The sequence below is a fragment of the Sphaerodactylus townsendi genome, linkage group LG16 (genome assembly GCF_021028975.2).
Source record: "Sphaerodactylus townsendi isolate TG3544 linkage group LG16, MPM_Stown_v2.3, whole genome shotgun sequence".
In the NCBI taxonomy this organism is placed as follows: Eukaryota; Metazoa; Chordata; class Lepidosauria; order Squamata; family Sphaerodactylidae; genus Sphaerodactylus; species Sphaerodactylus townsendi.
The window spans coordinates 10,631,137-10,656,237 of NC_059440.1; the positions used below are offsets into that span (position 1 = coordinate 10,631,137).

At 51.1% G+C, this 25,101-nt stretch overlaps 3 protein-coding genes across 3 annotated transcripts in view; 2 read left to right on the plus strand and 1 right to left on the minus strand.

The window, feature by feature from the left end:
• The window catches only part of SUPT6H (SPT6 homolog, histone chaperone and transcription elongation factor), a 50,354-nt gene extending 45,360 nt beyond the window's left edge, over window positions 1-4,994 (minus strand). The window contains 1 exon segment of the mRNA XM_048518592.1: window positions 4,442-4,994. The gene's annotated coding sequence lies outside the window, so the exon portion shown is untranslated.
• Window positions 4,778-10,067, plus strand: SDF2 (stromal cell derived factor 2). Its single transcript, XM_048519604.1, has 3 exons — window positions 4,778-5,352; window positions 7,002-7,198; window positions 8,802-10,067. Exons 1-3 carry the CDS (start codon window positions 5,121-5,123, stop codon window positions 9,087-9,089), a joined length of 717 nt encoding a protein of 238 aa, XP_048375561.1. The 5' UTR covers window positions 4,778-5,120; the 3' UTR covers window positions 9,090-10,067.
• Window positions 10,068-11,505: 1,438 nt separating this feature from the next.
• The window catches only part of BLTP2 (bridge-like lipid transfer protein family member 2), a 42,999-nt gene continuing 29,403 nt past the window's right edge, over window positions 11,506-25,101 (plus strand). Inside the window, 15 exon segments of the mRNA XM_048518593.1 lie at window positions 11,506-11,670; window positions 13,776-13,905; window positions 15,318-15,367; window positions 16,420-16,579; window positions 17,124-17,242; window positions 19,229-19,398; window positions 19,625-19,786; window positions 20,424-20,550; window positions 20,673-20,797; window positions 21,953-22,020; window positions 22,129-22,286; window positions 22,865-22,980; window positions 23,140-23,303; window positions 24,068-24,281; window positions 24,958-25,017. Of these exon segments, the coding sequence (XP_048374550.1) occupies window positions 11,600-11,670; window positions 13,776-13,905; window positions 15,318-15,367; window positions 16,420-16,579; window positions 17,124-17,242; window positions 19,229-19,398; window positions 19,625-19,786; window positions 20,424-20,550; window positions 20,673-20,797; window positions 21,953-22,020; window positions 22,129-22,286; window positions 22,865-22,980; window positions 23,140-23,303; window positions 24,068-24,281; window positions 24,958-25,017 (1,894 nt within the window). The 5' untranslated portion in view covers window positions 11,506-11,599.

The following is a 25,101-nucleotide window of genomic DNA, read 5'->3' on the forward strand; positions in this document are numbered from 1 at the left end:
GAGAGTTCAACCCCACCCCAGAACACCTCAAGATTCAGGTCAGACTTTCTGCTCCTCAGTAGCTCTCCAAACATGCCAGGATAGTTGTAGGGAGGAGCATCTACCTTCCTAGCTCATCATGACGTTTATGTAAATATTTGACTTGAAGGTTTTAAAAGCATTCGCATATTATCTCACTAACAGCCTAAGTTGGGAAGGGGGGCAAATCTCACGCTGGAGCAGGCACAAATGTGCGGGGGGGGGGTATTTACCCAGGCAGCTGGACGTCACTTGTCCCCAGGCATTGCTGGCACAGCCAGGGGCATTCTGGGGGCAAGCCGGGTTTGTGTATGTTTGGAGCAGACTATGGTCAGTTTCCACTGCCTGCACAGGTCCTGTGAGCTGGCAGAGCTGGCAGCAGGGAGACACCACGTTTTGGGTTGTGCATCTCCATTACTTATTTTTAATCTTTTTAAGGCTTCTCGCACCTGGGAAAGCCCTTCAGAAGGGGGCAAAGTAGAGCCTCATCAGCGCCACCCCTGCCCGCTAGGCTCCTCTGGATGGGGCTGTAGCTGCCACAACCTTGTAAGTTACGTGAACATTATAATCCTTACAGATCTATGAGCCATATACTGAGCCGACAGAACAAACGAGATTCGAACGAGAGGCATCACAGTCCAATCTTTTAGACTTGCCGACAGCTCTTCACATTTGCAGAACATATTGCAGAACGCTTCAGAGTTTTGCTTACGTTATTTTCGGCAGATATCAGTGCTGTTCCATCCAGCAGATGGCTGGGGAAGAAAGCCAAGCCACAACAATGAGGTGATAGACTGGGTTCATGTGGAAATTTCCTGGATCAGCTCGGTTTCAAATTTTCACTGCATCTCACAAAGTGGGCTCTGGGGCTATGATCCAAAACAGTCATGACCAGCCACAGTGCCCCAGGCAAAAAACAAGACAGCTCTTGGTACAATTTACTGGTTAAGGAAAAATCACTTTTTTATATAAAAGGGCGCATGAATCGAAATGCCACGTACATCACAACCATTCAAGAGAAGAAGGGACTCGCACCTGTCTGATCAGATACAATGAACAAATACAGCGATGACGTTCTATCTGGGTCTGCAACAGAGGGTCCAAGCATCTTGTGTGATACTCCCAAGGATTTCACAAAACTATTACCTGCCGGTGGCACTGACCTCGATAGCTCAAGCAAACCCAAACTTGTCAGACATCAGAAGCTAAACAGGGTCAACCCTGGCCAGTTCTTGGACGGGAGACTTCCAAGGAACGCCATGGTTGTGATGCGAAGGCCAGGCAATGGCACACAATATGCGCACACACACAATGAAAAATGTGGCTGCAGCCCTCACAGGCTTAATCCTCATTTGTACTGTTCGAAATTTTCTCCCCACGAGTAACGATGGAGTCTTATATCCCATGTCCTTGACCTTCCTTTTTCATTTTCTAAGTGCAATAACATTTCTGGTTTTTCTAACTGCAATAGGATTTCCGGTTTTTCCCCTTACAAATGTGTGTATTTTCGCAGTCGATGCTTATAAAAACCTTATCAAAATAACACCCTGGTTTTTTTGCACCAGAGATGATGCTTTCTGTTCACATAAACACCTAATGCAAGGGGGCTCACTGATCAGGGGAAATCGGCAACAGGCACATTACACAAAAGGCATACAACACAAAGCCACCTTCAAATTGCCACAAGCCTAATCTTCCACAACCTGGCAACCGTCTACGCAGAGCTCCTAAGAGACTTGCCTGGAGGAGCAGATCTATGCCACACGAGGCATTTTCAGACACTGATATGACTGGAGCAAATAGTCAAGCAACCCCTGATTTGAAAACACAGATGGAGCCTTATAATAAAGCTGGCTCAGCCTCCCACTATCCTGCTGCTATGACTTCTCCAGTCTAGATAAGAAAACCTTGGTCTGATTCCAAGGAATCTTCAATCACAAGCCCAGGATCACAATTCTACACACATGGCTGGGGTAGGTGATATAAAGCCACGCAGGCTTCGTGCAGCCTGGCAGAGCTATATTGCAGTATCCCCACTGGGGGAGTCAGTATTCGGACCCACCCCCGAAGCTTCCTGTAGCACCCCAGAGGAGACACAAGTGCTTTCACTGGCAGGGATCAGAATACCGATTCCCAGCTGGGGTTGCTGTTCTGACTCTCCCCGCCCCTCCCTCCTGGCAGGTTTTTTGCTGCATACAGGCAGGAATGCAGCAAACAATTAACTGGCGAGGAGGTAAGAACAGGAAGGTGGAATGCCAGCACCCACCCCCTGCCGAACAAGCCTCAGATCTCTTTCATCCAGGTAAACTGCTTGCAGCATCTCTGCTGAAATACAGCAAGGTGTTTACTGGGTGAGGAAGAGATCAGAGAAACGGCTCCCAGATAAAAGTCCGCACTCCAATCCCTCTCCCCTGTCTAAAGAAACATATTGAGAAGCTGGGAGAGGGGAGAAGTGTCAGAAATGTCAGTTTCTAAGCACCCCCACAACTGGTTCACTCAACTGAAAGAAGAAACTGAAAAATTGGTTGTGGTGGGTTTTCTGGGCTGTGGTCTGGTGGATCTTGTTCCTACGTTTTTGCCTGCATCTGTGGCTGGCATCTTCAGAGGTGTATTACAGAGGGAAGACTGTTACACATTGTGTCCAGTGAGAAGGGAATGTTTTCATGGGGTATATATTGTCATGTCCCCGGGTGGGGAACCAATCAGTAAGTGTTGGTGGGGGGACTTGCTATGCAAAGGTGCGGTTGATACTGATTGGTTCCTCACCCGGGGACATGGACAATATATACTCCACGAAAACATTCCCTTCTCCCTGGACACAGTGTGCAACAGACTTCTCTCCGTGATACACCTCTGAAGATGCCAGCCTCAGATGAAGGCAAAACATTAGGAACAAGATCCACCAGACCATGGCCACACAGCCCGGAAAACACACCACAACCAGTTGAATCCAGCCGTGAAAGCCTTTGACAGTAAACTGAAACATTGTGTGTGTGTGGAAAGGGGGAGGGAAGATGGGAGAAGTAACGTCCTGACCCGCTCAGGATATGATGCTTCTCAACTCTCACGTATAAGTGGCTCACGGTGGTGCCAGCTGATGGCAGGACCCATTTTGCTCCAATTCAGCACTATTACAGTTGTGTGGCCAGTATCCAAGCCCCTTAGCACTTTTCAGGAGAATCCTATTGACTGAAAGCTAATCAACCAAGAGTAAAAACAAGTGAAGAAGGTTGCAGTCTCCTTACATGCAGTCCTTCCTACCAATACACAGTCCATACGGTGCTGCGGTTACGGCACTGGATAGGGAAGCTTCAAGTTTAATATTCTGCAAACTGATTCAGACTTTCAGGAGAATGAGTGGGTCAAAAAGCCAGTGCTGTTTCAGACTCCAAGTGTCTGTGTACGGAAGGGCCATGTTTTTAAATGCTGATTTTATGGAAGGGGACCCAGCAAATAGAAAACCAGCACAGCATAAGGCAAGGAAATCTTTCGCCTCATTGTATTGGCTTTGTATTCAGATGAAGCACATCCCACCACGTCGACTTTGCAACCTCATTCTCCTCGAACAAGACCCTCTGGCTGTAAGAAAGGGATTCAAATCCAAGATACGCCTCTCTACCTCCATCTAAGCGACCTTGCAGGACAGTGAGGCGATATGCGACAAGCCTGCATTTGGTGCAACAGACAGCGCAATTCCAAGGAAAGTTACTGCAGTATAAGCCCACAGCAAGCTTCTAGGACTGAACTGGAAGCCTTCTAAAGGGAGGAGGCAAAAAGCAAAGGCATCCATTAGTGCTGGAACCAGTCCAGCCTCATCCTGGAAAGTGACGAACCACCCACAAGACGCCACCTCAGATGGGTTGGCTGAAACCCCACCATGGAGACATAGGCAGGCCCACAGGTGTGATATTGACACCTTCGGTGCTGATTGGCTAAGTTACCCTGATATCACAGAAAGGGCCAGACTCTGTCTGCCATTAGAGTCTAGGGTTGCCAATCCCAGATGGGACCTGGAGGTCTGCCAGAATTACAACTGGTCTCCAAACTACAGAGATCCTCGGAGAAAATGGCTCCTTTGCAGAGTGGGCTAGGGAGGGGGAAAAAGGCCCAAAATGCGCCTCCAAGTCGCAAAAAAGAGCGGGGGGATCCGCCCCCCGGCCTCCTTTGTGGGGAGGGGGCAGCGCGCAGATAAGATTGTATAGCAATTGCATTATATAATAACACATTAATATTAGTCGTCCGCCCGGGCGACAAAATCAAGGCAACATCAGCAAAACCACACAATAGGGCTTCAAGCAGGGCCCCCGCATCGCCCAGCAACCTGACCCTTGGCAGGGTTATTATTGCTTTAAAGGGTCTCATGACGCCCCTCAAAAGGGTTATTTCAGGCATACACACCCCTCCCCTCTTAGGCCTCACCAACCTGGACCGGCAAAGTCTAGCCGCAGCTACGACGACCCCGGACTTCTTCCTTCCGCGGCTGGAGTCTGGGCCTCTAGACAGGCCAAGGGAGCCTCTTGGGTCCCCGAAAGAGGAGGGAGGGATGGGGTGCTCGCCCGGCGGCCTCCCTCACCAGCGCCTCTCTGGCCCCTCGGAGGTAAAATGGAGGCCTCGCTCGCTCAGGCAGGCGCTGCGGCGCGGCCCCGGCGGGGGTGGGGAACAGAAAAGCGTCGGAGGACCTGCTGGACAGAGCGACACGAGTCAGTTTCCGGTTGTCGCCTAAACCTCCGTGTTCATTGGTCCAGGCTGGAAAGGTCTCTTCAGGAAACGATCCGAACTTCCGGTTCTCTAGGCGCCTCGGGCATCCGGAGTCGGGGAACAAACCGAATGCGGCCTCCGTGCACCTAATCGCTGTACCATAGAGGCAGAAATGGACGCGCGTTCAGATCCAGATGGGGAAAGCCCCCGCTGTTTGTTGCTAAACGTTCCGGGGGTGATGTAGATGTTTCCCCGCTTCCATTTCCGGCGGATGGAGAGGCTCCTCCCGAGTGCCTTCCCCGTCAAAATGGTAGCTTTCAACCCGGAAGTCTCAATCCTTTGCGGCACTCTAATAAAAATGGCTTTTCCTGCCTCACTTCCGGCTAGCCTGCGAGGGTGGCGTTATGGTCTTTAAGTCGGAAGCGGTGCCCTTTTCCAGTGGAGGCGTCCCGTCCCAAGCTCCTAAGGGAACAATGGCGGCGTGGAGACCTTACTGGCCCTGGGCATCGCTGCTGCTTCTCCTCCTGGGACCGGGCGTCGCGCGGGGCGGCTGGGTGACGTGCGGCTCGGTGGTGAAGCTACTGAATGCGCGCCACGGAGTCCGGCTTCATTCACATGACGTCCGCTACGGATCCGGTAGGCGCCCGGGGGTGAGGAGAGATAAGCGAGGGCACTCTGCACATGCTCGGAGACGTTGGTGTAGCCCAGGGGTAGGGAACCTGCGGCTCGAGAGCCGCATGCGGCTCTTCTGCCCTTGCACTGTGGCTCCACGAGCCGAGGCGCCGGCCCCATCCTTGCCGGCTCTGAAAGCAGCAGGGCGGGCACACCAACTGCCCATGGTCAGCTGGGCTGCACCATGGGCTTCCCCTCTTGCCTGCCCCGTTGGAGCGGGGCGGGCGCTTTCCCGGAGGCCAAGCCGCCGGCTTCATCCTTGCCCGCCCTGCAGGCAGCAGGGCAGGCGCATCCATGCGCTTCTCAGAATGAGCGGAGTAAAAGGTTTTAAAAACCCTATATATATAGTGTTATCTTTATTTTAAATGTCAAAAAGTATTTGCGGCTCCAAGTGTTTTCTTTCCCCATGGAAAACGGGTCCAAATGGCTCTTTGAGTGTTAAAGGTTCCCTACCCCTGGTGTAGCCTCTGAAGCTGTTGGGAGAGACGGCTTTTGGTTGCTGGGAAGACACGCAGAGTGTCAAAGCCCCAGCTTTGCTCGACAACAAGAACCAGTTCTTTAGAAGTAGAATTCTTGTTTTATTGATAGCAAACAGAGGTTAATAACTTTCTTGTCTGAACTGGCCAGATCTTCATAAGGCACAGATTATATGTTGCCAGCAGCGATAAGTCAGGTTTGTCACGCAAACAAAGCAGAATTAGTTAGCTGTTACCCATTATTATAAAATTAGCCTTTAAAAAAAAGGATCACAGGCTTGCAAAACATCCTGATCCTCCTCCTGCTAATTTTTTGTTCATATAAACTTTCCTTGGTGTGAACTGGGCATACCTTGATGATTTAAACATGCGATTGTCTTAGTTATGCACTATACATAGAATTATGTTCATGTGGATGATGTTATTAATATCGTTTCCCTTTTCCCTCCACCTTTCTCATCTGTTTGCTAGATCTGGTTTTAGCACTGTTGACTGACATGCCAGGAGTTGACTGTGTTTTAATTTTATGTACTCATAAGCCACCCTGAGTCCCTCACGAGTGGCCTGTGAATAAACCAGCTAAATTGTGCTCTTGAGTCCGCAGCCTGATCAAATTTACATCTTCTACTGGACAGGGTTGGTGTCTAAGTTGGTGGCTGGCTTGTGATTTTACACAAGAGCAACCTTTCCCTTTTGAATTTTGCTACCCTGGATTTTTCGTGGAACCCTTCTTGAAGCTTACTGTACCCTGAAATTTAGTTGGGTTCTGAGCACCGATCTTGATTTACAAACATCACATTCTGTTTTCAATGTGGGGTTGATATGGCCTATCCTAGCCTTTTGGGTATGGAAGAGAAAAGCTTGGGGTTTTTGGACTCCAAAATGAAAAGGTATGTTGATTGCCAGAAGTGCCCTTTCTCTTATGTTTCTGTTGTTTTTCTATCTCATCCTTATTAGCAGCTCCTGTTTCCAACTTCTTTTTTTACCTGCTTTATCTGTCTGACTATACTGAAAAGTGTTTTTCAAACTCTGTAAAATGCATATTGCAGTTCCCCCATATTTTCAGCATAAGCCTTCCTGCTCCTTTTAGCATGGTAGAAAGGCCCAAACTAATTTCTGTTTTCCGGTCTCGCACAGGCAGCGGGCAGCAGTCAGTGACTGGGATTGTGGCCATGGATGACAGCAACAGCTATTGGCGTGTTCGAGGCAAGATGTCCACTGTGTGTGAAAGAGGCACCCCTGTGAAGTGTGGACAGGCAATCAGGCTGACCCACATCAATACAGGCCGTAACTTGCATAGTCATTACTTCACGTCACCCCTCTCAGGCAACCAGGTGAGACTGGAATGCAATTGTCCATCAGCTGGGGTCTCACCAGTCTCATCAGCTGGAGTTTCATCAGATGAATAGTCCATCTAATTCAGCATCTGATTTCACACAGTGGCCAACCCATTTGCTCTGGAGGGCTAGCAAACAGGGCAGAGGGGCCAGGGCTTTCCCCTCATATTGTCTCCTGGCACGTTACACAAACATAAGCCATTAAATACCAGTGCTGTCAAGTCACAGCTGACTTACGGTGACCCTGTAGAGTTAGAAGTCTTTAGGTGAGGGACGTTGTCAAAAGCTTTTTGTAAGTCCAAACTTCTACTGGATCACTGTCATCCTTGTGCTCAGTTGTTTTCTCAAAGAAGTCCCAAAGGCTGGTAAGGCAAGAGTTCTCTTTGCAGGCGACATAAAGGCTTTGCTTCTCTGCATGCGTAACGATTCTGTATTCATTAATAATTTCCATGCATTACCTGGAAAAGGTTTTAGGCTAACCAGCCTTTAATTTCCTGGATCCTCCGGAGACCATTTAAAAAATAATTAACATTTGATACATTCCAGTTCTCTGGCACAGCAGCCAATTTTATGAACACGTTGCCTACCCTGGTCAGTAGAATAACGATTTCCACAGTGTATTGCTACATCAATAGTGAGAGAAAGTTGAATATGTGAGTTGGTGGGGCTGAGAGAACTCAGAAGAACTGTGACTAGCCCAAGGTCACCCAGCTGGCATGGGTTGGAGTGCAAAGCTAATCTAGTTCACCAGAGAAGCCTCCACAGCTCAAGTGGCAGAGCGGGGAATCAAACCCGGTTCTCCAGATTAGAGTGCACCTGCTCTTAACCACTACACCACACTGGCCCATGCCCCTTGGGCCTCCAGGTATGAGGTGGTTCTTTCTTTCAGGTGACTTGTTGGAGGTGTGCAGTGGTGGGATCCAAAAATTTCAGTAACAGGTTCCCATGGTGGTGGGATTCAAACTGTGGCATAGTGCCAATGGGGCTGGGCGGGGCATGACGGGGGCGTGGCCAGGCATTCCTGGGCAGGGCTGTGGCAAGGACGCAGCCGCTGCGCCGGTCCTTGGGCAGGAAACGAATGCACGCAGACACAGGTTGCCATGCACACCGGTGCACCTCCTGCTAGACTGCTTCAAGTTCTGCGTGCTACTGCTGAGAGGAGGGGCGTAACTAAGGCAAAAATCACGTGGCAAAATCACCAATTAGTAACCCCCTCTCGGCACACACAAATAATTAGTAACCTACTCTTGGGAACCTGTGATAACCTGCTGGATCCCACCTCTGGAGGTGTGGGTGGCATAGTCTGGAACTGCGGTCCCCAGACCACAAGATATAGGGATACCCACTAGCTTACCGTAGATGACTTTAAAGATGAATTAGTTGAATCCAGAGAGGAGGAAAGGTTTCTCAATGGCTGTTAGCTATGATGGATTAAAGGAGCCTCCATATCCAAGACAGCCTACCCTTGAGAGGGCAACAGGAGGATGGTTTGGTTTCTGTTCCCTGCTTGTGGGCCTTCCAGGGCACTTGATTGACCTCACTGTTCTGATCTGGCCGGGCTGTTCTTTAATCCTTTCCCCTCCCCCTCTCTCTCTTCCAGGAGGTCAGTGCCTTTGGGGTGGACGGCGAGGGGGATGTCCTGGACGACTGGATTGTGCTATGCAGTGGTCCCTACTGGGATCATGCCAGTGAGGTGCAGTTCCAGCACTCTTCCACCAAAGTGCTCCTCTCAGTGACTGGCGAGCAGTATGGGCGGCCGATCCACGGCCAGCGAGAGGTGCATGGCATGGCTTACGCCAGCCAGGACAGCTACTGGAAGGCGATGGAAGGGATCTTTGTGAGGCCCACGGAGCTGCTGAAGATGGAGCTGCACCGCACAGAGCTCTGAGAGCAAAAAGGAGCTCTGTCGGCATCTTCAGACTGTTGCTGAACCTCAGGGGCGACTTGGCATTCAGTTTCCTCTGCAAGGTCCCACCAAAGCTCCAGGATAAAGTCCTGCCATGGGAGGAAGGTTTTATGCCACTGCGCAACAGTATTCTCCTCGCCCTCCCTCCCTGCACGCCTTCTGTCCCGGATGTTTAAGCGCACATATGCCTAGGAGCCAGCCATAAACAAACCCCTTGGGTAAAAGCGCACGTTGGCAGTTCTGTGGGTTCGACTCCACTTCCTTCTACTCTGAGAGTGGGGACAGAGGTCCTACTGCCGATATTTTTTTAAAGGTCTTAATGAGGGCCGTAGCCCTCTTGCTGTTAAAAGTTTACTCCTTTTCTATTTCTTTCCCAGGTCCGAAGCTTGAAAGAAGCTGCCTGAGCTGAATTCTCTGGCGCTTACATGTTCCGTGACGTGGACCAACTTAGCAGGGATTTTCTAGTCATTTTGCTTAATCTGAAAATGAAACTTGCTTATTGATTGTGCCCTGTGACCTGGAAGTTCTTTCCTGTGTATCGGAACTACTTGGGGTTTATTGAAAGGTGATGCTACTGAGGCAGAAACTCTCGGTTATGGGGCCTGGTGCTCGTACAGCCTCTCCTTGAATATGAGCTCTCACGATACTAGAACCAGGGGGCATACATTGAAAATGCTGGGGGGAAGAATTCTGACTAATAAAGGGAACATTTCTTCACGCAACGCGTGATTGGTGTTTGGAATATGCTGTCACAGGAGGTGGTGATGGCCTCTCACCTGGATAGAAGACTTTTGCCTCAGCCTAGCCCCACCTTTGAATCAGGCCTGATAGGTATTGAAAAGGTTGCACAAGTGTTACTATGGAAGCCCTTCCACCAGGTGTGAGTGTGCTGTGTTGTTGGGGTCTGCCGAACAAGGGTTTGTTCATCCAAGCTTTCTGTTGATTAAAAAAACAAAGTGATTGTGGTTTTATTCTGTTTCTGAGTAAAGGCACCTTTTAGAAATAATTACAATTGAATTCAACCAACTTAACCAAAGAAAATATTGCAGCTATAAGAGGGGCCCACCAGTCTTAACTGCAGTGTTAAAAATGGTGGTTTATTTGTTCGCGTTTGATGCAATACACACTTGGCCACCTGACAAAGACCGGGAGTGGTCTTCATCCACTCAGAGTGCACTGATCTCTCTTCCAAGTGGATAGTGTTTTCAACTGATCACTCTTTCAAAAACCTCCCCTATCCCCCACATACTTCAGTTGTCCACCACTTCGAGGGGAAATACTTCTGCAGAACAGTTGACCACCTCATGCATCCATTCAAGTGAACCCTAGCTTAGAGAAGGTTCTGCAGGCAATATGTTTTTGATCCCTGCTTTCTCCCTCTCTTCCACCAGCTTTCATGTCTGAGTGCAGATTTTTTTTCAGAGATGCAATCATATGCACACTGTTGAACAGTTTGATAATTTGTGTTATTCTCTAGACAATATATATTGGCACCTTTTACAAGTACTTTTGATATTTCTGCAACACTTGAAGTACCTTTTGCAGCATTTCACCATTTATTTATCTGGAGGTATAATCCTAGCAGAGAGCCAGAGCGGTTAAAGTGTCAGAGTAGGATCCGGGAAACCCGGTTCGAATCCCCACTCTGACAAGGAAACCTGCTGGGTGACTTTTGGACCAGGCATGCACTATCAGCCTCCCTGCAGCAACTTTGCCCTTTCCAGGAACTTGTAGGCAGGAGTGGCAAACTACATTTCCCAGGATGCTCAAGGAAGGGGGGGGGGAGAAAAGGAAGGCATGCGATTACAGGTGTCAAACTCATGGCCCTCCAGATGTTATGGACTACAGTTCCCATCATACCCTGCCAGCATCTGATGGGAGATGCGTCTCCTTTAGGCCAACGAAGCAGCATCTTGAGCGGGGATGTTGCAATTGCAAGAACAGGCCTTAGCGGGCTAGAAATTGCTAGTCCACTCTTGCAAATGCGGGGGATAAGAGACTTTAATCAGACTTGCAATGCATGGGGTAAGGGAGGGCGGATTAATGAAGGAAATTACCTTTTTGTTTCATATTTTACAATTTTTATTATGACCTTGTCTCGGGTTTTTCATCTATCACTTGCTGGCCGCCTTTAAAATCGGTCACAACTCAAAACCTTAACAGCAAACCCGCAGCGCCGCTGGCACGAAAACAGCTGCCTCCTCCTTCGCAAAATAAAATAAAAATTACCGCGTCCCTTTGACATTCTTTACGGTACTACCTCGCCCCTTTGTCGTTCTTTACGGTAACAACCCAATGGCCGGAGTCTGGCCCGCAGGCGCGCGTCGTTCGTCAACAACCGGGAGGCGGGCCTTTCCGCCGTAGGGGGCGCGGCTTGCCCGGGATCGGCCCCGCCCTCCTTCCTGGCCGGCCTCCGCCGCGCGCGCTCCCGCCGGCCCCTCCCCGGCGCTGGCGGCGACGGGCGGTTGGAGCAGGCTGGCGGCCCGCGGCTCATGGCTGCGCCGGCGCTGGGCGTCTTGCTGGGGGCGCTGCTGGCGCTGCTGGGCGGCCTCTACCTGGGCAGGTGAGCGGCGGCAAGCTCCGCCCCCTGAACCCCCCCTTCGCCGTCCCCACAGCCCTCTTGTTTTCCTGCAGGCAGAGTTGCAGCACTCTGGGCCTGCAGTCCCCTTTGCAAGTCGCGGCCTTGCAACCGGTTCCCTCCCCAGCCCCCTGCTGCCCTAGGCCAGCTCCCTGCTCTGCATGCCGGACGTGGCCCAGATCCGATCACTCACGGTGGGGTAGTTGGCAATGGGGGGCCCGGGCTCTTACCTGAGACTCCCCCACCCCACATCAGTCATCAGTGGCCATTTGAATGCCTGATTTCCTGTAAGGGACCTGTGCAGGGAGCCCCTTTCCTTACCTGCCCAGCATCCAGTCTAAGGCTCAGTGGAGCACCTGGTGGTCTTCTCCCGCCCCCCATGAGTTTGGTTTGTGGGATGCCAGAGGTCTGCTGTGCAACCGACCTATGAAACAGCCTCTGAGCATGTGCAAGGTACTTTTTTGCACCGCTGAATATGTACAACTCCAGCCTAGCCAAGACTGGTCTGGTTTCTGCGCTGGTTTTAACCAGCTGCTTCTACACCTTTTGTAAGTTTCTCTTTATCAGTTTCAGCCTGTTACTCTGCCCAGCCTTTTGGGTGGAAAAGTGATTGCATCCCATTGAAAGGTCTGTGTTACATCCTTTTATTAGCTACTGGAATCGCATGAATGTGTCTGTTTTTTCTGTCCAAGGAGTCAGCTAAAATCCCCCTGTAGATACTGCTTAATAATTCAGGCAGTCAAATTCTACTTTTCACCACGCAGAGTTGGGGTCATCTTTATGTTTATTTATTTATTTTCCTCGATTTATATGTCGCTCTCCCAAATGGCTCAGAGTGACTCACAGCATTCATGTAAATATACAGTTCCATCTAATACTAATAACTAACTTAATAAAACGACTAACTACTAATCAACAAAGACATACCGCAAAACAGATTAAAAACATGCGACCGAACAAAATCCTCATGTACTGCCACCCTTCTAGGAGAGTCCGGAAAAGGTACGGATGATAACTAGATGGAAGTGACGAGGCTGGCCTCAACCAAATACGTGGTGAAATAATTCAGCTTTACAGACCCTGCAGAACTCTTTCAGGGCCCTGATAGCAGATGTTAAAGTACTCCACCAAGTGGGGGTTCCCCAGACCAGTAAATGCCCAAACCCTAATTGAGGCTAAACGTATCTCTGAGGGACCGCTAATGGCTTTAAAGGTTAAAGCCAACACCTTAAACCTGGCTCGGAACTCAACAAGAAGCCAGTGCAGCGAGCGGAGAATTGGTGTAATGTGCAGTGGCGTAGCACCAAGGGAACGAGGGGGTACATGACATGCCGGGCAAGGAAGGGTGGGGGTGTGGCAGGGGCACTAGGCGTATGCATGCCCCGGGCGCAGTTCCCCCTTGCTCCTGCCCTGGTGAAGATTTTGCATTGAGCGTACATTCCCTTTGGGTTTGATTCTCGGTTACGCATATATTTTCCCGTCTTTTGAACTCACCGTGTTCTCAGATCAGAGAATCCCCATGGCTTCCCAAACCTGTTAAAGTATGACTTTTTCTCTACCTTTGCAGGGAAAGCGAAGGAGATCATGGTGTGTGAAACTTTATTTAGGTTTCTTGCTCCTCCCCACTTCCCCTGCCCATACCATAACAGTTTCTTCTACTCTTTGGGCCACCAGTTCAAAACAATCAGAAGGGCTTTCCTTTTTTTAAATTTTAAAACTGAAAGTCTATTGCTGGAGTGATCGACCCTTGAAATTGACATTAAATGTACATGATCTAGCGAAGCAACACTAGACCAAAGACTACAGAGAGAGAGAGAGAGAGAGAGAGAGAGAGAGAGAGAGAGAGGCAGCAGGCAACTTACCCAAATGGAGGTTGCACAGAAACAACCAGAAAGCCCTGTGTTGGCAAATTGGCCAGTCGGCTTGGCTAGGGTAAGTAGTGTGTGCATATATGGCCCTTGACCTTTCTGGACATTCCACCTTAGTGCAGCCTGGCCTGGTTCCCACTGTACCCCCTAGAAAAGGAAGGGAAAGAAAATACCAGGAAGGAAGAGCAGCTGTCAGGTCACTGAATTCTGTCTTTCTCATAGGTACCTTCTCTACATCCTGATCATCAACTGGTGCCGCCGGCGGCTCCAGGCTGAGTTGAAGATCAGCTCTTTCGGGTTTTTCTGGATCCACAACCTCAGCCTAAAGTTCCAGGAAGAACAGCAGACAGTGGTGGGTACCCGGGATCTTTGGGGTGGTCACCAAGAAGCAGTTTTTGAGGGGAGAATCTTGTTACTTCTCCTCTCATGCTACTCTTGTGCCAGAATGGCAGTTGTGCCCCTGACTCTGTGACCTGATGCCAAATGCTTAGATGGTTTTGAACATTCTCTTCTTGGGGATGACTCCTGAAAATCTAATGCCAGTGCAGGGAAGTGGAAATATTTTTGATGTTTTGGTGGCACTGTCTTTGACTCTTTTCTGGGAATCAAGTGGTGGCTGGCCAGCCTGAGGTCCATTATACATGGAACACTTACCTCAGGGCTCTTCACTGCAGTGGGTTTGTAGTGGGGCCTCCTCACGTTTCTCTGTTTCCGCGTGAGGAGGCAGCCCACAGCCTGCAGTGCAGTTTGTCTGCTGAACTCTGCTGGGCCTCCACTTCTCCTGGTTCTCTTAACTCCGCCCATCAGCAGCCTTGAAGGCACAGATCTCATCACACTCAGTAATTCCAGGTCTACTTCTCCGTTCCCCTGCACACACACACACACTCTGTCTCTCCTTCTTGCTGCCTCAAGAGAAAAGAGAGGCCTGCTTTGAAGTAGAGGTTTGTTAGAAATAAAGTTTTAAAAAGCAATCCGGATCATTGGGGAGGGCGGAGGTAGAGCAGAGGAGGTGGGGTTGAGCCAAAAAGAACTCCTCCTTATGCTGTCCTCTGCAAAAGTCAACTCTCTTGTTATTATATCGATATGTTGATTAATCGATATGAGCATTCAGGGAAGCAGGAAGGACTGGCAACATGGAAGTTTGTGGGCGAGTGGGAAAGTGTGGACGACAGTCCAGGGGAGTGGGAAGGCTGGTCATGGGCAGAGGGAAGATGTCTGGAGCACAGCTGTACTCACTGGCAAATCAGCCCACTCCAGCAGTGAAGCCAATTAAAAGTTGTGCTAGAAGTGGTCTCACTTGCCCCTTAGAGAATAGAAAGTGAAAGCAGGGCTCCAGAAAATAACTGTTTACAAGAAATCTTGCCACGATGGACAGACACCTGGTGCATAATTGGCTTGGGTCATAAGAACATAAGAAAGAACCTGCTGGATCAGACCAGAGTCCATCCAGTTCAGCACCCTGCTACTCGCAGTGGCCCACCAGGTGCCTTTGGGAGCTCACCTGCAGGATGTGAAAGCAATGGCCTTCTGCTGCTGCTGCTCCTGAGCACCTGGTCTGCTAAGGCATTTGCAATCTCAGATCAAGATTGGTAGCCATAGATCGACTTCTCCTCCATAAATCTATCCAAGCCCCTTTTAAAGTTATCCAGGTTAGTGGCCATCACCACCTCCTGTGACAGTCTGTGGGGCAGAGGGCACCCATTGGGAAGAGGGCACGGAGAGGGCACATGACCTTCACCTTAGGCTTTGTGTATGTTGTTTTAGGAAATTGACAGTATCTGGGTCTCCAGTAAGCTCTTGAACCATGATGTGCCGTAAGTATTTGCGCTATGAGCATGCAGAACTTGGTTGCGTGCCCCCTGGGGTTGGCATTTCCCTGGTGGGTTTTCTGGGCTGTGTAGCCGTGGTACAGCTGTGAAAGCCTTCGAGTATTTGCCTGATTGTTTTGAGAATTTTTACCTGCAAAGACTACTGTGCTTGCTTGCTTGGCATGGAACTGCTGTACGCTGCAGGGTATGATGGGGGTGGGGAGGTGAATTTGCAGCACAAGCTATGTCTGCACAGAATACAGTCCCCATAAGAACACAACCAACGTGACCTGAGGACCTGTAGGCTGGTGGTCTTCCTGTAGCTGCTGATCCCTTTGGGATACTTCTGCCAAGATTCCAAGGAACCCCTGATCAATATATTGTCAAAGGCTTTCACAGCCAGAATCAACTGGCTGTTATGGGGTTTCTGGGCCGTGTGGCCGTAGTCTGGTAGTTTTTGCACCGAATGTTTCATCCACATCACGACTGGCTTCTTCAGAGCTTCTGAAGATGCCAGCCGTAGCTTTGAGCAAAAAGTTAGGAGCGAATGCTACCAGACCATGGCCATACGGCCAAGAACACCCATAACAACCTCCGATCAGTTTGAAAACTGTTGCGTCAATCCAGCCTGTCACATTGGGATCCCAAAGGAGGACTGAGGGGGCTGCAGGGCCAACCTTTTCCTGTTCCCAATGTGCTGTGGTAGTTAGAATGGCAGACTAGAATCTGGGGGACACCGACTCAAATCCTTGCTCTGTGAGGGAAGCTGGTTGGGCGACCTTGGGCTAGTTGCACACTCTCTGGCTAGCCTACCTCACAGGGGTGGTTTTGAGGAGGAGGAGGAGGAGGAGAGGCAAACAATATCAGCTTCTTTGGCCCTCTCATTGGGAAGATAGGTGGAACATAAATGCAGTAAATAAATAATTGCTAGAGCAACTGGGGGGGGGGATTGTTGTGGCAGCAGGGTTGCTGCATGGAGACCCTCCCTCTTAGTGGGTGGTTGTGTGCGAGGTGGGAAAGGGGATTGTGGCTTTTCCTTCCCTCTCCTCCTCATGCAGGCGCTACCTGGCGTTGTGCTTCGGAGATGTGCGCATCCGCATGGACCTCCAGAAGGCACCTGGGTTTCAGCCGCCCGCACTCGAGGGGCCGACACAGGAAGATGCTGAGCCGAGCAAGGTGCTATCCCTTGGGCCCTCTCTTCTGCGACTGCTTAGCCAGGTAACATGGCCCTGTAAATGCCTTCCAGAAAGGGGGTAGTTTTTTTGTTTTGTTTTTTCCTAGGAAAACACAGGAAAAATTAAATCCCCCCCCCCCCCCGGCCCCGCTTCAAAATTTCCAGAAATTTTGCATTTCTACCCGTGGAAGCTTTCTAAAGCATCCAACCCTTGAATGTTGGTTCCAAAATTACTCCTGTCGGAATGATATACTTACAAAACTATGAGCGCATCTTGGGCAGTGGAAAGTCCCGTCAAGTTGCGGCCAAGATACGGTAACCTGTAGGGCTTCCAAGGCCAGAGATGGTTTGCCGTTGTCCGCCAACCTTCAAAACAGCAAATGCTTTTTGTTGATGAGAGAACAACAGCAACTCATAAACTAGCGGGATTTCCTTGGGAGAGGCAAGCGCTCTCCCATCTGCCGGTCAGCAGGCATGGGCCACAAGTGGAAAGCTGTGGTGGGGGGGTCTCCATCTGTTGCTCTGTTGGGCAAGAGGGAGAGGAGCCTGTTTTTTTCCATACACTCTGATCGCTCCTTCCCTTCCCAGCTGTTCTCTGTTCACGTGAATTCCGTCAACATCATGGTCCTGCATGTGGCAGCGTCCGAGTCTCTGTGGCATGTTCAGATCGCAAGAACCTCCCTCCTTCTGGGCTGCGATGGCCGATGGTGAGTCCAGCTTGGTGGGCGGGGCACTATTATGCCTTTGTATGCTTCTTGGGGTGAGAAAACCTTGCAGGGGCTGTCGTCTGGCATGGGCTGCCCACTGTGGTGAGGTTTCAGGCTATGCTGGTAGGCATTTGCCTTCTTGATGCTCTGCTCCCCACACCTGCATTCAAAGTGTTTCCCTGCCAAAAGCTCGGCTTTCCGATTTACTGTGTTCTTGCAACGAAGATTTGTAAGCCGCTTTGAGTTCTCATTGGGGAGAAAGGCAGGGTGCAAATGGATGAAATAAAATTGGCTACCGTATATACTCGTGTATAAGTCGACCCGCATATAAGTCGAGGCACCTAATTTTACCACAAAAAATGGGAAAACTTATTGACTCGGGTATAAGTCGAGGGTGGGAAATGCAGCAACTGCTAGTAAATTTCAAAAATAAAAATAGATACCAATAAAATTACATCAATTGAGGCAACAGTAGGTTAAATGTTTTTGAATAGTTATTTCAAAGAAAAACAGTAAATTGGCTCTGTAAGTGTAAAAGAGGGTCAACAAGAACAATATGGTATCAACAATAACTTTAAAAGTACAAAAACCTTAGCTCAATCAGCAACCAAGCTAAAACACAAGAGTTAAAATCCTCCAAAACTGGATTCCTCCTCATCATCTGTGTGTCCAAATGTAACCCAACTTAGATTTTAAGAGGGATATTATCAGAAATGGAAAATCTACTATTAGCTTCCATTGTAAACAATGGGGGATGGGGCACCCCTTTGGGGATCAATAACTTTGGATCCCCTGACCCAAACTTCACCAAGCCTGGCTGGTATCATAAAGAGACTCTCCTGATGAGACCAGCCAGGTTTGGTTAAGTTTGGTTCAGAGAGTCCAAAGTTATGGACCCTCAAAAGGATAGCCCCATCTACTAATAGCTCCCATTGAAAACAATGGGGAATGGAGCACCTCCTTTGGGGGTCCATAACTTTGGACCCCCTGAACCAAACTTTATCAAACTTGGCTGGTATCATCAGGAGTGTCTTCTGAGGGTACCCTTAAATTTTGGTGCCGCTAGCATAAAAACTGCGCCCCCTACTGGCCGACAAAGTAAAAACACACACAAAAATTTAATGACCCGCATATAAGTCGAGGGGAGCTTTTTCAGCATTAAAAATGTGCTGAAAAATTCGACTTATACATGAGTATATACGGTAACCTTCCTGTTCTGACTGAGTTTGGCAGAAATTGAGATCTGGGGTTGTCTACATAGTCTCTTCTTCATTGGCTCAGCTATCATTTGGGGGTGGGGTGGGGCTCTCTCTAGAGATCTGCTCTGGGTATGCCCAAAAGACCCCTGGGAGAAGGAAGTACTGTTGGTCCCTCCCTACTGTTTTAACTCGATGGGGCGGGCAGCCCTTGGATATTTCCCCTGAGACTTGTCTCTGGCATCTTTGATTTCGAGGCCACTTTGAAACAGGCGGAGCGGTGGATCATATTGGCATGGGGCGGGTGCGGTGAGCCAGCTCTACATCACCGCCACGCTGGCCACCTGAGAGGAAGGCGGTCCTCATATTGGCATGACAACAGGCTTTGGGGGACCAGCTGTTGTTTGAAATATAAACCTTAACCTGTTTGAAGCAGAGGATGCTTGTTGTAGTGGTGAAGAGCAGGTGGATTCTAATCTGGAGAACTGGGTTTGATTCCCCACTCCTCCACCTGAGTGACGGAGGCTTATCTGGTGAACCAGATGTGTTTCCGCACTCCTACATTCCTGCTGGGTGACCTTGGGCTAGTTTATTCTCTCAGCCCCACCTACCTCACAAGGTGTCTGTTGTGGGGAGAGGAAGAGAAAGGAGGAGCTTGCAAGCCACCTTGAGACTCCTTACAGGAGAGATTGGTGGGGTATAAATCCAAAATCTGCTTCTTCCTCTGCCTCCTTCCAGCTTCTCCACACACAAACCCTGGCCCTTATCTGACCCATCTTTCTCCTCCTAGTATGGCCTGTGAGGTGACCTTCAGTCAAGTGAACAGCAAAGTGCTCAAGAGCAGCCAACAGGTGAGAGAGCAGCGTAAAGCGAGCCCTGCGGTGGAGTCTGGTGGCTGGTACCGCTGTTGGAATTGCAAATCCAAAACAGGCCCCTACCCCAGCTCACCAACCTCAGCTGGTGAGCTGGGTAGAGAGACCGCGACGGGTTCAAAACGGCCTGGGCAGCGTGGAGATCGGAACCCGGACCTCAAGTCGGTCTGCTCCAAGGCTTTTCCTCTGGGGTGGCTGGATTTGGTCGGGGGAAGGGCCCTGGGCTTCCAGCTCTAATGTGCACGGATGGGCAACTGTGGCTCCCTGACGCCTGCAACCCTTTCTCTGCAGGTAATCTATCGCGTGTCTGGCAGAGGTGTCTCTGGCGCTCACCGTCTCCCTGGACATCTGCATGAGGAAAAGGCAGCTGCAGGGGGTGGCCGTTGGAGTCTGGGGCACCCACGCTGAGCTGCATGAGGGGCTGTTCCTCAGCGAGCTTCTATGGAGAATAGGAGGCAGCACCACAGAGGCCGCAGGTCAGCAGATTTCCCCCTCCTGCTCCCCCACCCCCAGCCGAGATGCAAATTGCCCCTTGCCCGCTCGCAATGGGCTAGGAGGCGAGAAGGCCACAGCTGGCGAGGTGCTGAGAGCTTATCCAGGCTGGCTGCTCTCGGAAGCCTCCTGCCTGTCAATCACATGACCTGCTACTGAGCTACAGCCCTTCCCTGTGAAGGTCTTCAGAGGTGGGATCCACAGGTTCTCACAGGTTCCTGAGAGTAGGTTACTAATTATTTGTGTATGCCGAGAGGGGGGCATACTAATTGGTGATTTTGCCACGTGATTTTTGCCTTAGTTACGCCCCTCCTCTCAGCAGTAGCAACGAGAGTCCTTGAAGTGCTAGCTCTAGCAGGAGGTGCACCGGCGTGCGTGGCAGCCTGCGTGCATTCGTTTCCCACCTAAGGACCGGCGCGGCAGCTGCGTCCTTGCCACAACCCCACCCCCGGAATGCCTGGCCACGCCCCGTTGTGCCCCGCCCACCCCCATTGGCGCTACGCCACAGTTTGAATCCCACCACCAAAGGAACCTGTTACTAAAATTTTTGGATCCCACCACTGAAGGTCTTCCTGGCCCACTTCGGCCCTGGCTTCCCACCTGCGTGTTCCCCTTTTCCAGATCCCTTGAAAGATCCTGAGCTGCCCCCGTCGACGCTGAGCTTGGCCAGCCTGCAGTACGCGCCCTCCGGGGTGAGGGTGGAGCTGGAGAACACCACCGTGGTCCTCTCCATGAACAGTCAAAAGAGGTAAAGAGGGAGCACTTGAGCACTCATTCCTTGCCCAGGTGACTGCAGGCTGGGCATTGGGGACCGCGGCCCTTCTCACTGTGATGCTGCTGCATTTGAATCACTGGTCTTCTTCGCTGCAGGCACCTCACCTGGACCTTGAAACGGCTGCAGTTCGTGTCCCAGTGTGACCGGGAGCAGATGCCTCTCCGCAGCTTCACACCCAGCTGCGACTTGCCCCAGATGAACGTCGAGATTGTGCTAGAAGGTAAGCGGGGAGGGGGAAGAAGAAGAGTTTGGATTTATATCCCCCCTTTCTCTCCGGTAGGAGACTCAAAGGGGCTGACAATCTCCTTTCCCTCCCACCCCCCAACACGGTAAGATGGGTGGGGCTGAAAGAGCTCCAAAGAACTGTGACTAGCCCAAGGTCTGTGACTAGCCCAAGGTCACCCAGCTGGCGTGTGTTGGAGTGCACAGGCTAATCTAGTTCCCCAGATAAGCCTCCACAGCTCAGGCGGCAGAGCAGGGAATCCAACTCGGTTCCTCCAGATTAGAATGCACCTGCTCTTAACCACTATGCCACCGCTGTTCCAGGATACAGCTCCTGGAGAGCTGGATACAAAGGAACCCTGGAGGGGGGAAAGACCCCTCTGCTCTTCCCTGTTCTTTTCCAGCCATTTCTGCGGAGTATTCTCTGGTTGATTACTTCCTCCTTGGTGGCTCTCCCTCTGTCATGGGTTCGCTGATCCATGTTAGACCTGCAAAGCTCAGCTCCACTCTTACAGTCTCTCAGTGAGGAACAAACTGATTGCAAGTCTGTCCTCTTGCTTAAGAGCAGGTTTTGGGGTTGGATCAGGCCCACGTCCCGACTAAATTTAAGACCCATGTGGACATCCCCTGGAAATTAGCCTGCCCCAGAATTGCAGCCTCCCTTCTGCCCACCCCAGGTGGTTTTGGTCGCTCCCCAGGCTTGAGGGGCAAAACAAGGTGGGGCCAGATGTTTTTCTTGGAAATTCACACACTCTCTCTTCCTGGGGGGGGGGGCATTGGGGTCATCTTAGGAAAGGATATATATATATATATATATCCTTTGACACAGCTGGTGCTTTGGTTTATCGGTTCACAGGAAAACCGGTGAAGGAGTTCTTGGGGGGTATCGTAGGCCCGTGGTGGCGAACCTTTGGCACTCCAGATGTTAAGGACTACAATTCCCATCAGCCCCTGCCAGCATGGCAAACTGGCCTGCTGGCAGGGGCTGATGGGAATTGTAGTCCTTAACATCTGGAGTGCCAAAGGTTCGCCACCACTGTCGTAGGCTAACTTTGCAATGAGATTGTTGAGCTGAGATAATTGCAGAAGTGGAGTACTTCTTCCCCCCTCCCCCCCTATAAGCTTCACTCTTTTTCTCCCCCCACCCCCACAGATGGGTTGCTTCTCTCTCAAAGCCGCCAACGGATCGTGTGTCTCAGCATGCTTCAAGCGAGCTTGCAGGTGAGCCAAGCCATGATTGAAGGGCGGGGCAGGGCACGTGCTCCTTTGTCCCTCCCTGGTCACAGCTCTAACTGCCTCCCCCCCCCCCCCCCCCGGCACCTTCCCCAGGTTATGGCCATAGATATCTCAGTAGTCGTGACGCTCAACACTTGCATTGTCCACTACCGACACCAGGAGTTTTCGCAGTGGCTGGCTATGCTTGCTTTAGCCCAGCAGCAAGCCTGGTTGCCAACTCCGGCCAGCAGTGGTGGCGGCGGCAGCAGAAGGTGAGTTTCGCCCTGGGTAGGCCCGGCTGTTTCTCTTAGCTTCTCCGGCCTTTAGAAGAAGAGTTTGGTAAGGAGACTCAAAGGGGCTTACAATCTCCTTTCCCTTCCCGCCCCCAACAACAAACACCCTGCGAGGTGGGTGGGACTGAGAGAGCTCCAAAGAACTGTGACTAGCCCAAGGTCACCCAGCTGGCATGTGCTGCAGTGCACAAGCCAAGCTGGTTCACCAAACAAGCCTCCACAGAGCAGGGAATCAAACCCAGTTCTCCAGATTAGAGTTCACCTGCTCTTAACCACTACACCACACCGGCTCTCTTTAGGGACGGGCTTACCTGTTTCCAAATAACCTTGCCTAGGAATGGGCAAGCAGAGGGGAGGGGCTACATGCGCATAGATGGAGCCGACTGATGTCAGTCTGTCGGCCTCAGTTGCGTCTTCTCTGACTCATAGCCACTCTGCAGAGTCTCGGGTTGGGCAACGTCCCTTCCTGGCCCTTTTGCCTTCAGGCGCTTGTGTTGACGTTGGGGCCTCCAGCAAGTCCAGAAACGCTGATCCTCTGCCGCTCTTCTCCCGTGCAGGATGCCTCAGATCCTGGCGACCATCATCCTCAGTGCCTCGATCTCCAACGTCAGCCTTTCCGTGCAGCTGGGAGACATGCTGCCCTTTGCCTTTGGCTTCCACTCCGTCTCTGTAGGTGAGCCCTGGTTCTTCCTCGACCAGCGCCGCTGGCTGCCAGGCCTCTTCCAACCAGGTTGGGGTGTTTTCCCCTGCTGCCTCCCTGCAGCTTCGCCCAGAGACGGGGAAGCCGCCAGAGGCTCCCCGGCTTATTTCTTTCTCTCCGTCTGCCGCTCAGATTACCAGCACCTGCGCCCTCAGAGCGTGCACCAGCGGGCTGTCCTGGTGGTCGACCACTTCTGCTGGCGCGTGGGGGCTGACTCGCACATCCAGCGGGCCCCGCACCCTCCGAACATGCATGTGTGGGGAGAGGCCCTCATTCTTGACTCTTTCAGCGTGCAAGTGAGCAGGGGCCGGGCTGGAGGTGGGGGGGTAATTCAACCGGATTTGAGGAGGGGTCGGAGAGGCCCTGCACTTTGCATCCTATTCATTGATGGATTGCTTGGAAATCTAGTCATCGTGCCAGCATAGTGTGGTGGTTAAGAGCAGGTGGATTCTAATCTGGAGAACCGGGGTTGATTCCCCACTCCTCCACCTGAGTGGCAGAGGCTTCTCTGGTGAATCAGAGATCAAGGCAGAGGCGTATGCCCTGTAGGGACATGGGGTCACCATGTCCCTGAGCGCATACCGTGGAGCCCTGCCCCTCACCTCCCTGCAGGCCATTGGGGCGGGGCTTGGCCCCACCCACGCTTGGGGGCAGGGGGGCGTCCGGAGAAGGAGTTTCCCCCAGGCGCCATTTCCCCCCTGATATTCCTCTGGACCAAGGTCTATGTCTTGACTGCTGCTCTGATCTTCCTGAAAGCTCTGGGGCAGGGGTCTGCAACCTGCGGCTCTCCAGATGTTCATGGACTGCAGCATGGCATGCTGGCAGGGGCTGATGGGATTTGTAGTCCATGAACATCTGGAGAGCCGCAGGTTGCAGACCCCTGGGGCAAGACACTTCCATCACAGTTTCCCCCACACAACACAAGACTAGGGAATTGTCTTTCGCAGAACCGGTATTGGGAGGATGGCAGATGTGAATTTCAGTACACAGGCTCCGTTATCGAGTGTGAGCAACAGGTCTTGTGAGTTGCTCCAGTGACGTTTGTATCCTGTTTTTGCAGGGCAGCTACAACCAACCCCTGGGCACCTCCAGTGCCCACGCAGACACCCTCTTCTTGGACTGCACCCTTCGTGGCCTGCAGGTGGAGTGTTCAGACACCTGTTTGGAGTGCCTCTCCAGAGTCCTGTCGCTGTTGCACCCCAGGAATGCGGAGACCAAGGAATCCTTGGAGGTACTTCACGCCTCCCTGGGAGAGGACCTTGGCATCCTCTGGAGTAGCTGGACCCAGTGGAGGATGCCAATGATGCACGCACTGTCCCGCCTCCCTGGCAGGTGAGTGTTCAAGTGGTCTGCAGGGGGTGGGGGTGGAATCGTACATGCAGAATGTCAGGGATGTGCCTAGGTGATTGAGGGGCGCTCCTAGCTCAATGCAATATATTGACGGTGATTGCATCTAGTTGATTAAGATGTATTCCTGCACCGATGGAACTGCTGAAAGGTACATGTAACCCGCCTGCTTTATGTTGCCATTATGTGACGGGGCATTCTTTCCTTGATCTCGCTCTTTTATGGTTTCACATGCTTGGTAGATAACTAGGCTTTTCCCTGACACTTTCGGCTCTCATGGGAAACGGGATGTTTCCATTACTCTGCCAGTGCAGGAGGCCAGGGGGCTTTATCTCTATTTGTGCCTCAGCTTCGCAAGAACTCTTTCTCACATTCTTTGGGAAAACGGGAGGGGGGGATTGTTTTTGCATAAAGGGGGTAGCGAAAGCCAGGTTTGTCAGAACTGGCTTTTCCAAGCTGGGTGCTTCGTTGCCTTCCAATAAACGCTGCTGATCAGCAATCCAGAGTTCGTTTATTGATTCAAGGTCTGAGACCTGACATTAAGCCAATATATTGACTAACCTGGATAGCTTTAAAAGGGGCTTGGACAGATTTATGGAGGAGAAGTCGATTTATGGCTACCAATCTTGATCCTCTTTGATCTGCATGTGAGCTCCCTGGTGGGCCACTGCGAGTAGCGGAGAGCTGGACTAGATGGACTCTGGTCTGATCAGCTGGCTTGTTCTTATGTTCTTATGATCTGAGATT

Excerpts from the sequence above, each read along its gene's own strand:
- SDF2 (XM_048519604.1), top strand. The coding sequence starts at position 5,121 with ATGGTCTTTAAGTCGGAAGCGGTGCCCTTTTCCAGTGGAGGCGTCCCG. Across the intron at positions 5,353-7,001 it reads TGACGTCCGCTACGGATCCG|GCAGCGGGCAGCAGTCAGTG; the intron begins GTAGGCGCCCGG and ends GGTCTCGCACAG. Across the intron at positions 7,199-8,801 it reads CACCCCTCTCAGGCAACCAG|GAGGTCAGTGCCTTTGGGGT; the intron begins GTGAGACTGGAA and ends TCTCTCTTCCAG.